The 12670-nt window shown below is 42.3% G+C and overlaps 1 protein-coding gene across 3 annotated transcripts in view; it reads right to left on the reverse strand.

The window, feature by feature from the left end:
• The window catches only part of ADCY8 (adenylate cyclase 8), a 231036-nt gene that overhangs the window by 57616 nt on the left and 160750 nt on the right, over positions 1-12670 (reverse strand). For 2 of the 3 annotated variants that reach the window (XM_079112343.1, XM_079112341.1), the window contains 3 exons: positions 10278-10378; positions 2127-2328; positions 112-201 (listed from right to left, as the gene is read on the reverse strand). In XM_079112343.1, coding sequence (XP_078968469.1) covers positions 112-201; positions 2127-2328; positions 10278-10378 — 393 coding nt within the window. The remainder of the gene's footprint in view (positions 1-111; positions 202-2126; positions 2329-10277; positions 10379-12670) is intronic. The other variant, XM_079112342.1, reaches the window with a different exon arrangement.

Here is a 12670-nt window from a genome sequence, read left to right on the forward strand (position 1 = left end):
TGGAAGGGAGGTGGGCCGGGGTACTTTCTGAGGCCCTCCAGCCAGTCCTGATTTCTTGAGCTGGTGAGATCTCTGTGTGCAACTCGCCAAGGGGAGCTTGTAAATAAATACCTCTGGGTAGGAGCAGATATCTGTAAACACAGCTGAGGAATTGAAAGTCAGGTTCTTCAAGGGTATCGACTTGGCAAAATCACACCACAGCTGCGGATTAAAAAAAAAAAAAAGAACAACAACAAAAAACAAAAAGACACAGGAACAACACAGTCAGTGTGAGTGCTGGAAGGGAGTGTGCTATCAGGGCTGGGCTCAGCACAGCCTGGGCTGGACGGCCTGAGCATCTCACTTGAATGGAGGTGCCAGCTTTGAGTGCCTCTTTTATTTAAAACAAGTGCTGGCTCAGAAAAAGCTTTTGCAAACCAGTCAGGAAAAGGGGTTAAGACTGCCCTGCTGGCCCTGTCACGTCAGGTAGCTGAAGTGTGCTTGGGGGCTCAGAAGACAGAGCTGGATGGCAGGAGAAGACTTCTGGGGTTAGCTCACAGACCATCTCCAGATCAGTAGCTGGGAGGATTTGAGGGAACTGAAGGACACATTTTTCCAGAAAACACTCAGTATCAGGGTGAAAGGCATCTCCTAGGACTGGTGTTGCTGCTGGAGATTTTTCGACCCTCAGGAAAGAATAAGAACCATCGGCTAAGTGCCTCCTCTGTGCCAGACACTGTATCCAAAAATCCTCACAACCACCTTGAGATGTAGCCACTATTTTATCCCCATTTTACAACCAAAAAATATGTGAAACTCTGAGAAGTAAAGTAACTTGTCCAGGGACACCCAGCTAGTGATGGGTGGAGCTGAGATTTGAACACAGGTCTATCTGACTCCAAAGGTTATAATACACCACTGTGGCAAAGTAACCCTGGCTTAGAGTCACTGGGCTTCTTCCAAACTCCGCACCTCAGAAATACCTGATGCACCTTCAAGACTCAAGATTACGGCTACCACTCCACAGACTGTGCCATTGATCCTGCAAACTTCCATTTCAATTGCCATAATCTGTAACGTGTTCATTAGATGACATGAGATGCTTCTGAGATGATGGCTTTCCCTTTTCTTTGTCCCATAAATACTTCACTACTAGGACAACCACCAAGTTTGAGCCAACCTGACAGTGAGTTTCAGGTAGTCTGAGCCCCAGTCACAGACCAACAGTTGGCATCTACAGCTTGGGTCAGCACAAACTCACAGTCCAAGGGGCACAGTGATGGTTTCAGCCACAACACAAGCCTCAACTAGCCTTTCTCCACACGCACACACTGAGAATACCTACTGCTACCATGGTACAATTCTAAAGAGAAAATGAAATCATTAAAATGTGGACCACCTGATTGAACACTGTGATAAGTATTACAACAGCTGGAATTTCATCTGAGCTCTAGGCATCACTTATGCATCCTTGGAAACAAAATGCAACATACTCTACCTTCCTGAAATGCTGTTTCCTCATCCATCACACGGGGACAATAATACCTACCTGTTGCACAGTAGGTGCTCAGTGAGTGACAGCTATTTTTTCCAGACCCCTACCCCACTCCCACTCCCAGACAGACAGTTTAGCATATCAGAATGAGCATGGGTCATGGAGTCAGACAGACCTTATTAGCAAGTTATTTCATGTCTCTGAGCTCAGTTTCCTCAGCCATAAAGTGGGGATAATGAGACTTACCTCACGGGGTTTATGTGAGGCTTAAATACAAAAAATATGTGAAGCTCCTGCTTCGGTGCATGGCACATAGCAGGCAGGGACTGCACTGGTACTTCATAAGTAAATGGTGAGTAACCTATCTACAGTTAGAATTGACTGGCCACCGGCAGTACAGAAACTGAAGGGCTTTTGGAGCTTCTCTGGAGCAAATAACTTCCCCCACTGGAAAAAGACAACTTTCCAACAGAAATACACACAGTTCTGACAGTAGTCATAAACTTGCTGTCTGTTCTTAAGCTTGGGGCTGAATTGGCACATAGAGGTGATTGGTACTAAAGAAGGGCAATGCAAGAAGCTGGAGGATCCACAGACCCTGAATTCCTTACTATACCAGACATCAGAGGGTTGGAGGGCTTGGGATGCTTACAATATTTAGGACGGCACCCAGGAAATTAATCAAGATGGACGCAAAGATGATGACGTTCCGGGCCAAATAGGTCTCGTTAATCCAACAGCAAGTTTTCCGGAGGACGAGAGGCAAACACTTATAATCCTCTGCTGTGGTGATGAGGACCAGAGCTGAGTGTAGCATAATCAGAATGGAGAACTGGATGGTCATTGGCATCACTCTGCAGGGAACACAGGACATGGGGTCATATGGTGTCCATCATCTGATCCCCACTTGCTGAACAACCCTGGCCATCTTGTTTACAATTTCCCCACCTCATCCTCATTCCCCTTTCCCCACCTTATTCAGGAAAAGGGTTATTAACAGGAAATAAATATAAATGCACACCACACATCTCCAGAAATACTCTATTGAGAAACTTTGTAAGTAAATGTGAAATGTTTGGCTTAATTTATTGCTCCTGCTCATGTTTTCCTTTCCTCACTGGGTGACTGCTGCCAAGGCAACACACCATGGAGTTTATCTCAAAATTCTGGCTGTGGGAGGAACCCACATGCCTTTTCCCCTTCAAGACTTGCCATTAGTTTAGAGTTCCTTAGTTTGATTAGTGATTACTATGGTTTTCATGGAAAATACACACATATGTATTAAATATGCACATACATATGTGTGTAAGTGTATATATATATACACATCTATATCTATATATCTATATCTATCTATCTATATCTATATATCTATATCTATCTGTCTATCTATCTACCTATCTATCTATCTATCTATCTATCTATCTATCTATCTATCTATCTAGAGATGGACAAAGGTAAAATTTGAGGCATCCTAAGGAGAAGTCATGATGTTCAAGACTTCGATATCATTTCCCAAGCTTATGCCTTCAGTTTCAGGTTTTCAGGAAAGCTGTGTCCCATGGAAACCTGTGTTTATCAGATGACTCTGCTGGGAATCAGGATGTTTCCAGCAACTTAGAGAGCTAAAACTTCATTCCTGGAGGCAGTTTTAATTGCTTCCCTCCCCTCCTTATCAACCAATTCATCACCAGACATATTGATTCTCTTTGGAGATTCATCCCCGTTCGTCCTCTCTTCTGTGTCTGGCCAATCACGTCCCACACTAGCATCTCTAATTTCCCCACTGGTATTTCAGTCAGCCAGCTGCTGCCAACATTAACGGGCACCTTGACAGAAGTAACCAGAGATTTTATATCTTATCCTTCTTCTTTAAGTTGCAGTTTATCTACCTGACCTTGATGTCTTCCACTGGCTGGACCTGGATAAATATGAGTTTAGTGACTGAAGTTGGAACCCTCTTCTTCTAACACTCCGTCTGGACTTTCCTAGTTATAATAAGTAACCCTGTGTGAGTGATCCCTGGAGTTCTATGTCCTCCTGATCATTATGAGGAATAGTTTATGCGTAACATATATTTTCCATTTCTAAGAGGTCTTTGGATTTTTTCCTAGATGAAGAATTAAGGCTTACAAGAAAGCAACTTCCCATGGGCCACTCAGTGGGTTAGTGTTAAAGCAAAAATTCAAAGTCTTTTATGCTGAAATGCTCTGCTATTCTCCTCACTTTGGTAAGCAATGGATTTCTTATGTTTGCACTATGCTTTTTGCTTCTGTGGTTTCATCATGGTGTTTGAAGAGCTTTCTTTTCCAGCACAGTGGATACCAGGGTACCAGTGAATATGTTAGGGTACCAGGATCAAAGACACATGTTCTAGGAGATCATAATCCAGAGGGGAATATAGATATCAGAGAATGAATAATTATCTAATATACTGTGATCCAGAAAGAGTTCCAAACAGCCTTCATTTGGAAAACAGGAAAAGGAATTAATGGCGGCTTCACGGAAGAGGCGACATCTGGATTCTATCTTGGGGGTTGAAGAGAAGGATTTCAGGTGGGAAGTGTTGGGAACATGCATGAAGCATCAGAATAAGTAGCCAGTGGCCAGGGAGGGCATAACCTAGAAAGTCATCTGCATGGTCAAGCTACATGGAGTCTGGAAGACAAATCTCCCACAGCCTTAGCTACTGTCCTTAGAGGGTTTGGAGGAAAAAACTAGTACAGTTTTGCTTTTCATGGATCACCTTGACGAGAAATCTCTGCAGGAGTTCTAGATAAGAACAGAAGGGTTGTGCAGTACTGAGTTCCCAGAGGGCTCTAGGCAGATGGGAAACTTCCCACCCCCCAACAGGCTGGAGAAACACTCCCTGACAACATACCATTACTCCTGGGCACCCAGGGGAGGCAAAGGAAGGAGCAAGCAGGTGGATCACTTTGTCAGGCAGTCTCAGTAGAGAAGGGGCTAATTCCAGGGCTGGAGTGTCTCAACAGTGTGCGGCAGCCCTGCCTTGTTTCCAAGTGTGAGGTAGAAGTGAATCAGGGAAAATCATGTTTAAAAGATGCTCAGCAGGCCCTTCAAACTTTTAACTGGTCACCACTTCGTGGTACATGGGCCTTGGCACAGCTCTTGACTCTCTCTTACCTTCCTCTCTCTTTTTCCACGGTCTGTACAACATAAACTGCATGCAGCTTGCCCCAAATGCCAGGCTGCTTCTACCTCTGTGGGTTCTTCTGTGAACCCAGGGTAGGGATGAGGGCACAGAAGATGCTTAGTGCATATCCACTGATTCAGGCTTTCTGTAGAGAGAGGACTTTGGTCCTCCCCTGCCTAGCCTGCATGGCTAGCCCCCACACACACTCCAAGACTGTGCACTTGGTGTGTCCTCCCCAAGGGAGGAGCAGGGCTGACATGCTCAATCTTTTGCACTGGGGATTTGTGCTCGGTGTTGTTCTTTCCCTGCATCAAAGTGGTGAGTTCTTAACACTGGAGTTTAAAGATGGGTCTCTGGGCTGGCAAAGATTGAAAACATGAGGAATAGAGGACATGTGGTTTCTTGTATTCCAGCTTCAGCATGGTTTTGAGGAGGCATTTGTATGTAAATCTGATGTTTTTTTACCCATTTCTCTATTGGACTTTTATGTATGCTCTCCGGGGATGAGGGTTATCAGGGTATGCTGAGGGCTGTGTGGGAAGACTTACACCCAGAAACCACTGAGACCCTCACGCAGTTTCTTCCTCTGGGTTTGCTGATGAAGGGCAAGAGAGGTAAAAGACAAGCAGTGTGGTCCAGAGGCAAGACCAAAACCTTTTGTGTTTAAAACTATTGTTCCAAAACGACCTGTAGAGGAGGCCTGGGCTGGGTAACTAACTCTTCTGAGTAACATTTTAAAACTTGTAAATTTTAATTTTTTAAAGATTAACTTTTAAAGAAGGCTTTGAGGCTAAATGTAGTAATAAAGTAGAATATAAGAACTTGAGGAAACTAGCTCTTTTTCTCTATTCATGGGGAAATTCAGATCAAAGGCATTTTAAAAATCTATGGGAAGAGTATTAATTACAAGACGAATTTTCTGAGCAAGGTACTGGCACTGAGTACAAAATTCCTCTGGAAATCTCTGCAGTAGCTCCTTAGCATCCATTTACTTCTGCACACATAAACATTATAACATCAGATTGTAAATTTCATCTAATTATAGAGCTATTCAGGCATCCAGAGGTTTTGAATTTGCTTTTGTATTGTTGGTGCATATAAGAAGAAAGGAAACCTTTCATTTTTGAAACCGAGTCTCAGAAAGAATGACAAAGGATTTGCAAACAGCTCTATCCAAATCATTTCTAGACATTAAGTTCTAATTATTCTCTGCAGTCTGTCTTTAAAACAGGGTTTGGTTTGATATTACGATGTGGCATTTTCTGGGAAGGCAAGGAGCAGGGGAGATGAGGGAACAGCCTATAGCAGTTTGCATTGCAATAGGAAACAGAGACTCAGATCCTTTTAAAAGATGACATTTGTATGACACTTTAGAATCTGCACAGAGCCTATGAGAGTGATCATGCCTTTAATTCTTGTAGCAACTCTGGGAGATAGATATTCTTTGTCTTTTCAACAAATGAAAAATATGTGAGTTGGTAAGGAGAAGGGAACCAGAATTTGCCAAGAATGGGCATAATTGATTTAAGTCTTACTGTAATCCTGAGAAGTGGGCATTATCATTCCCATTATACAGATGAGAAAACTGAAACTTCAGAGAGGTTCAATGCAACATACAGCTAGCAAGATGCACAGGAAATAATCAGACAGAGTGCTTCTATCTTCCTACCCCTTCTCTCTTGCTCACTGTCACTCTCTCTTTCCCTACTACCCTCTTCTCTTGTCCTCCCCCTCTCCTCCTCTTCCTCCTCCTCCTCCTCCTACTTCTTCTTCTTTTTTCTCTTATTACTACGCATGCAGATGTAGATATATCATTCTGTAATCATGGAAGGTGTTCGAAGCTACTTCCTAGTCTTTCCTCAGTTTACCCTTCTGGGAGAGGAACATTTGTGAACATACAGAAACTAAAGAAAAGAGCTGGGCTTGCATTGTCTACTTTGCCAGAGTCCATTAACTTTTCCTTCAGGGGCTGGGAATTAACTGTGGTCACATGGATAGAAACTGCCTCATCTGCTAAAAATCCATGACAGAAGAAATGTGAGGGAAAGGCACCCACCATCTGTTCAGTGGTAAGGCATCAATCAGCAACAAAGTGAGCACATGTCAAAGATGGCTTCTGCAGTGTCCAGGGTGAGTGGGCAGCTCAGTTCCCACAGCAAGTGGATGGTCTGGTCAGAGTTCAGCTTTGATGTTTCCTTCATGGTCAGATTTTCCTGGGTGGTTCTCTGCACTTCAGATATGGACTTCAGTTGGAACCAAGGTAAGAGACTCTTTCCCCTGAGATGCTGGGAAAGGTTCCAGGTCTCTTCTGCTTGAAACCAGTACCAGGGCAGCAAGACTAGCAAACCTCCTCTAGTCATGCCACCTGAGAAGGGAACCTGCCTGGGTCAATTGGGAAGTGTACCTCCTCTGGGGGACGGTTACTGTCCAGGTCTTCAGGGTCATCTGGGCCTCCTCCCTCACCTCATCCCCACATCCTGTCGGCCATTGGGAATTCTCAACTCTCTGACCTGAATATCTAACACATCTTCTCTCGTCTGCTCCACAACCACTCTGTTGACCTGTTATTTCTTGCCTGAATATTTGCTATTGCCTCTAAGTTGGTCTTTCCAACTCCCGATCTGATTTCTTGCTATCCATTATCCAGGTCCAACATGAGATTGTAAACACAAACCCAATCATGTTGCTTCTGTGGTTAAAATGCTTCCATAAAGTTGCCTCTGCAGTGAGTCATAATGTCTTAGCAAGGTTCACACACCCTGCTCCTCCTGAGTGCTGTTCCCATCCCTTCCATCCCTCTGTGCTTTGCAGGCCTTCCCATGAGGGTTGGGTTCCTTCACGGGGATTGGGCTGTCACTGGCATCTCCTCTGGGATGCCTGCCTCACCCCCATGACAATCCCACCCCCATGCACACCTTCCTTCGATAGGCATCACCCTATTGCAGCTGTTAGAAAGAGTGCTCGGTTTTTACCAGTAAGCTTTCTACAGGTGAGGAGCGTGGCTCTATCTTTCCACTGTTCAGCAGAGACAGTATCTCAAGTGCTCAACAGACTGTATTCCAGGAGTCCAGAGAGAGCATGCAACAGATGTGGTCATGTCATGCAACAGATGTGGCTCCCACGTTCCTACTGACTGACAGAAGTGAAGAGGGGAGTCTGGAAAGTTTGGGAATCTGGCAAGACCTTACCAACACTCACAACTCACCCCTCTGAGATCCTAGTCCTCATAAACTCTTGGGTAGACAGGAACTCCATTCTCTCTGGGACCCTGCTTTGATTTGTTTATCGCATAGCATGTACATCTGTACATGTGCACCTATAGTCACAGTAGTAAGTAGCTACGTACATAGCACGTACATCTAGACATGCATATGTATTTTAATTGTTAATTTGTCTCATTCCATTAGACATAAGGAGAGTAGGATAGGGATTCTTGTTTATTTTTTACCTTTTGGGATCAGAGTCCTCCAAGCATCCAGAGCAGCACATGATAAGCATTCAGTGGCTACTGGCAGAAGGCTTTCCTGGCCCACATTTGACAGAAGTACACAGGTCTTCCTTCCATCTTTCTTTGTCTCTATCTCTGTCTGACTCTCTAAGAATTTCTCTTAAATTGTAGAATAAAAAGTATAGCTTAGTAAATTGCTATAAACTGTCTGCCTTTATAGTAATCAGCTGATTCTGAAGCAGATCTTTGGGGCCACAGTGACACCCCATCCATATGCCTGTCCCAATTACAGTCCTCATTCCCAACCCCATTAATCACTTTTCATTTCTTTGCAGTTTCATCATTCATTTGTAGACCCTCTAGTTTAGTCTCACCTATTTTATTTTATTGAATTTGGTTTGTCCTTTAGAGCATAAAAAAACTTATTAAATTTGGTATTTCTTAAATCTTCAATATCTCTCTATCCCTTTATTTGCCTTATAATTTATTTATTGCAGATATGTGCCTTTCACTTGCAGTATTTGCCTCTTTCTGGATTTTCCTGGTCTACTCATACACTCTTCTTCCCGTGTTCCTCATCTTCTGTAATCCCTGCAAAGCAGAAGCTGGACTCAGGTCTGATTTGACTTAGACTCCAACCCTTGGTAAGACCACAGGTAGTATCACGTTCTTCCAAAGGGAGTTGTGCCTGACTCTCCTTTTTGTGCCGATAGCATTCTTTGACACTGGATTCCTAGATCCACTAATTCATTGGGCATTGAAAAGTGGTGACATTTTAATTCTTTTGTTTCCTTAAAATCTTTTATTAAGTTGGAATACTTTTTGTGACATTCCCTATACCTACTATTCAGTAATCTTGTGGTACAATACATAGGAAAGAAGAAAAAAATTTTGTTTCTCACTTTTTCATCCGTTTCCAAGATTATCGACCGGTTCCCAATTATCCACCACAGACGACCAACTTAAAAAAATATCAAAATAAATTTATGGAGTTCCATATATTTGCTGGGTTTTGATTGGATTTTCTAAAAATTATCTGTATTAAAGTTGAAATTATGAGATCTTTGGACAGTGGGGGCTTCTCTAGTGGCTTGAGTCCTCTTGACTCCACTGGTACTTCTGGGAGTCTGCTTTCTTGTAGGTCAGGATGCTGCGGGCTTGCTTTAGTGCTCCAGGCTTGTTTAGTCAGGCTTCTCTGAAGATCAGAGCCACGAGACCCCTGGAGAGCAGCTGGTGCAAGTGTGTGCACAAAAACTGAAGAATCTGGAGTGCGATGTTCATAGGAGAAGGCAGAAGCAAAAAATGCACCCCCTGAGACCAGTGAGCTTCTGGAGTTCAAGGTTCCCCTCCCTTCTGCTTTTCTTCCATACCCCTCCCCCATTGGATGGTTCTGCACATGCTCAGGGTTGGGTCCTACCCAGTCCATTCTCTGACCTGCATGCCAGTGGTGCCTGGAAACACACAGACACGCCAAGAAGTGTGCATTACCAATAATCCTCCTGGTCTTTTCTCAATGCAGTCAAGAGCCAATTAACTGTTACAAGGCTCCTCTCTTGCATTTCCTGCCCCAGCCCTTATTAAGAACCCTGGCTCTGGAGCTAGACTTCCTGTGTTTGAATATAGAGTATAGCATCTTTCAGCTGTGAAACCTTGAGCAACTTACTGCACTACTCTGACCCTCAGTTCCTGCCTCTTTAAAATGATGATGATCACAAAATCTCCCTCTTAGTGTTGCAGTGAGGATTTCTTATTTCTGTATGTAGGGTATTTAGAATTGACTAGCCCACATATAGGTGTTTGTAGTATTGTGAAAGTGCCAATTTTTGTGACCCTGGAAGAAGTGATGCTGTGTTTATAAATAATTTCCATGGACAAATGAACAAGTAAATGGTGGTTGAGTCTCTCATAGTCTCATAGATGGTTGCTTTCTGCATGCCTGGCTGCAATGCCCAGTAAGCAGGTCTCTTTTGGATTTGGATGTTGTTTTCATTACAAGACAAGAGAGTCTTGCCTTGGCAGAGTAATGAGATTTTTATGTAGAGTAAGACAATCAAGAATAGACATTGAATTGTCAAAGGTGTTGGTGTGGATCCTGGATCCCGTCATTTAAAATTCTGACTCCTGAGGACGGTCAGTTGCTGACACCAGTGGGGGAGTCAGGAAAGATGCTGCACCTGATGACTCAGTCCCTTCATATTTACCTTGAAGAAGGAAGCAAACTTTGTATTGCTGTGATAAATAGAAGAACGATAAATGCACACACCAAGTTGGACTTGAATACTTCATCCCTCATTTGAGAATACTGCAATTAAAAGAAAAAGGAGAATGAATTACTTTGCAGCAGAATCAGGCTTTTGAAAAAGTTAAGTTTTAGCAGTGTCTGAAGTTAGAGAAAACATAAAAAGAAAATAAGGCAATTTAATTAAAAATAAAAATTCAGAGGAATCTGTATTTTCATAAACCTTCTTGAGCACTATCTCCAGCCTCCCTGACAGCCTTCTATGGAAAAAGACAGCGGCTTTCCTAGTGAAGTCTTGAGTGGGGGTCTTTGCATAAGCCTGTTTGTCCCTCCCCTCCCTGTGGACTAGGACCACCTTAACAGAAGAGCACGCAGCTACATATGCAGCAAATAAAACTCACCTCGGCTTTCTTTATGAGTAAACTTAAATCATTTAAGGACCTTGCTTTGCTTCTTGTTAGCTTTGGGCATATAGGGGAAATCTTTTACCAGGGAGTCTTTCTTCCTCCTTTATTTTTTCTATAAGAACTGTTGAAAATAAATTTACAGAATCTTAGAAAGTAGCCCAGAAGATCTCCAACTAGTATAGCTTTTTGTCTCCCAGCAGAGACACCAAGACTGATGGGCCAATAAACTCAATACCCTTCTGTTTTCTGTTCCAGGCAGCCCTGGGCAATGGTGCTAACTTTATGTCAATTACCCAGAGCTCTCAGTAACTTCATTGTCTAAATTTAAAAGCTTCTGGAAGGCTGTCATTGAATATGTACTCGCCTAACTCCTGCTTTCTGTCCGGAGCCATCTTGGAGTTGCCCAGCTGAGGAATAATATACTTCTTTCAGGAAGAAGGAAATGCTTATAAAATTCAAAAAGACCCATATTTTGCCTTAATGCCAGAGAAGTCTAGTAACGTGCTGTTGATCACACAGCATGCAGATCATTTTTGTTTGGGGTTGGAGGAGGAGATAGAAATCTAAGCCTGGCACAGGAACTTTGAAATCTTTTTTAAAAAAGTATTTATTTTTAAAAAAATTTACAGACTGTATTTTGATTCATTGTACACGAATGGGATACATCATTTCTTTTCTATGGTTGTGCACAATGTAGATTCATACCATTTGTGTAATCATACATATACATAGGGTAATGATGTCTGTCTCATTCCACCATTTTTCATAATCCCTCCCTCTTATTTTCTTCTATATAATCTAAAGTTCCTCCATTCTTCTCTCACCCCCTACCCTCCAACCCCCATTATATATCATCACCCACTTATCAGGGAAAACATTTGGCCTTTGGTTATTTGGGATTAGTTTATTTCACTTAGCATTATATTCTCCGATTCCATTCATTTATCTGCAAATGCCATAATATTATTCTTCTTAATGGCCGAATAATATTCCTTTGTGTATATATACTACAGTTTCTTTATCCATTCTTCTGTTGAAGGGCATCTAGGTTGGTTCTACAATCTAGCTATTGTGAATTGAACTGCTATAAACATTGATGTGGCTGTGTTACTGTAGTAAGATAATTTTAAGTCCTTTGGGTATAAACCAAGGAGTGGGATAACTGGGTCAAAAGGTGGGTTGATTCCAAGTTTTCTGAGGATTCTCCACACTGCTTTTCAGAGTGGCTGCACAAATTTGCAACTCCACCAGCAATGTAAAAGTGAGCCTTTTCCTCCACAACCACACCAACATCTATTATTGTTTGTGTTCTTGATAATAACCATTCTAATTGGAGTAAGATGAAATCTTAGAGTTGTTTTAATTTGCAATTCTCTAATTACTAGAGATGTTGATTACCTCATACTAGACAAAGAAGCCAAAAACATACAATAGAGAAAAGATAGTCTGTTCAACAAATGGTGCTGGCAAAACTGGAAATCCATATGAAGTAAAATGAAAGTAAACCTTTATCTCTCACCCTGCACAAAACTCAACTCAAAATGGATCAAAGACCTAGGAATTAGACAGAGACCCTGCACCAAATAGAAGACAAAGTAGGCCTGAATCTTCATCATGTTGGCTTAGGATCGGACTTCCTTAATAAGATTCCCAAAGCACAAGAAATCAAAGCAAGAATCAATAAATGGGATGGACTCAAACTAAAAAGCTTTTTTCTCAGCATAGGATACAATCAATAATGTTAAAAGAGAGCCCACAGAGTGGGAGAAAATCTTTTCCACACCACACTTCAGATAGAGCACTAATCTCCAAAATTTATAAAGAACTCACAAAACTTTACACCAAAAATGCAAAGACCCAATCAATAAATGGGCCAAGGAACTGGACAGACACTTTACAGAAGAAGACATAGAGGAAACTTGTAATCTTTGATTTGAATGTCAGACTA

The sequence above is a fragment of the Sciurus vulgaris genome (assembly GCF_902686455.1).
Source record: "Sciurus vulgaris genome assembly, chromosome: 1".
Classification (NCBI taxonomy): Eukaryota; Metazoa; Chordata; class Mammalia; order Rodentia; family Sciuridae; genus Sciurus; species Sciurus vulgaris.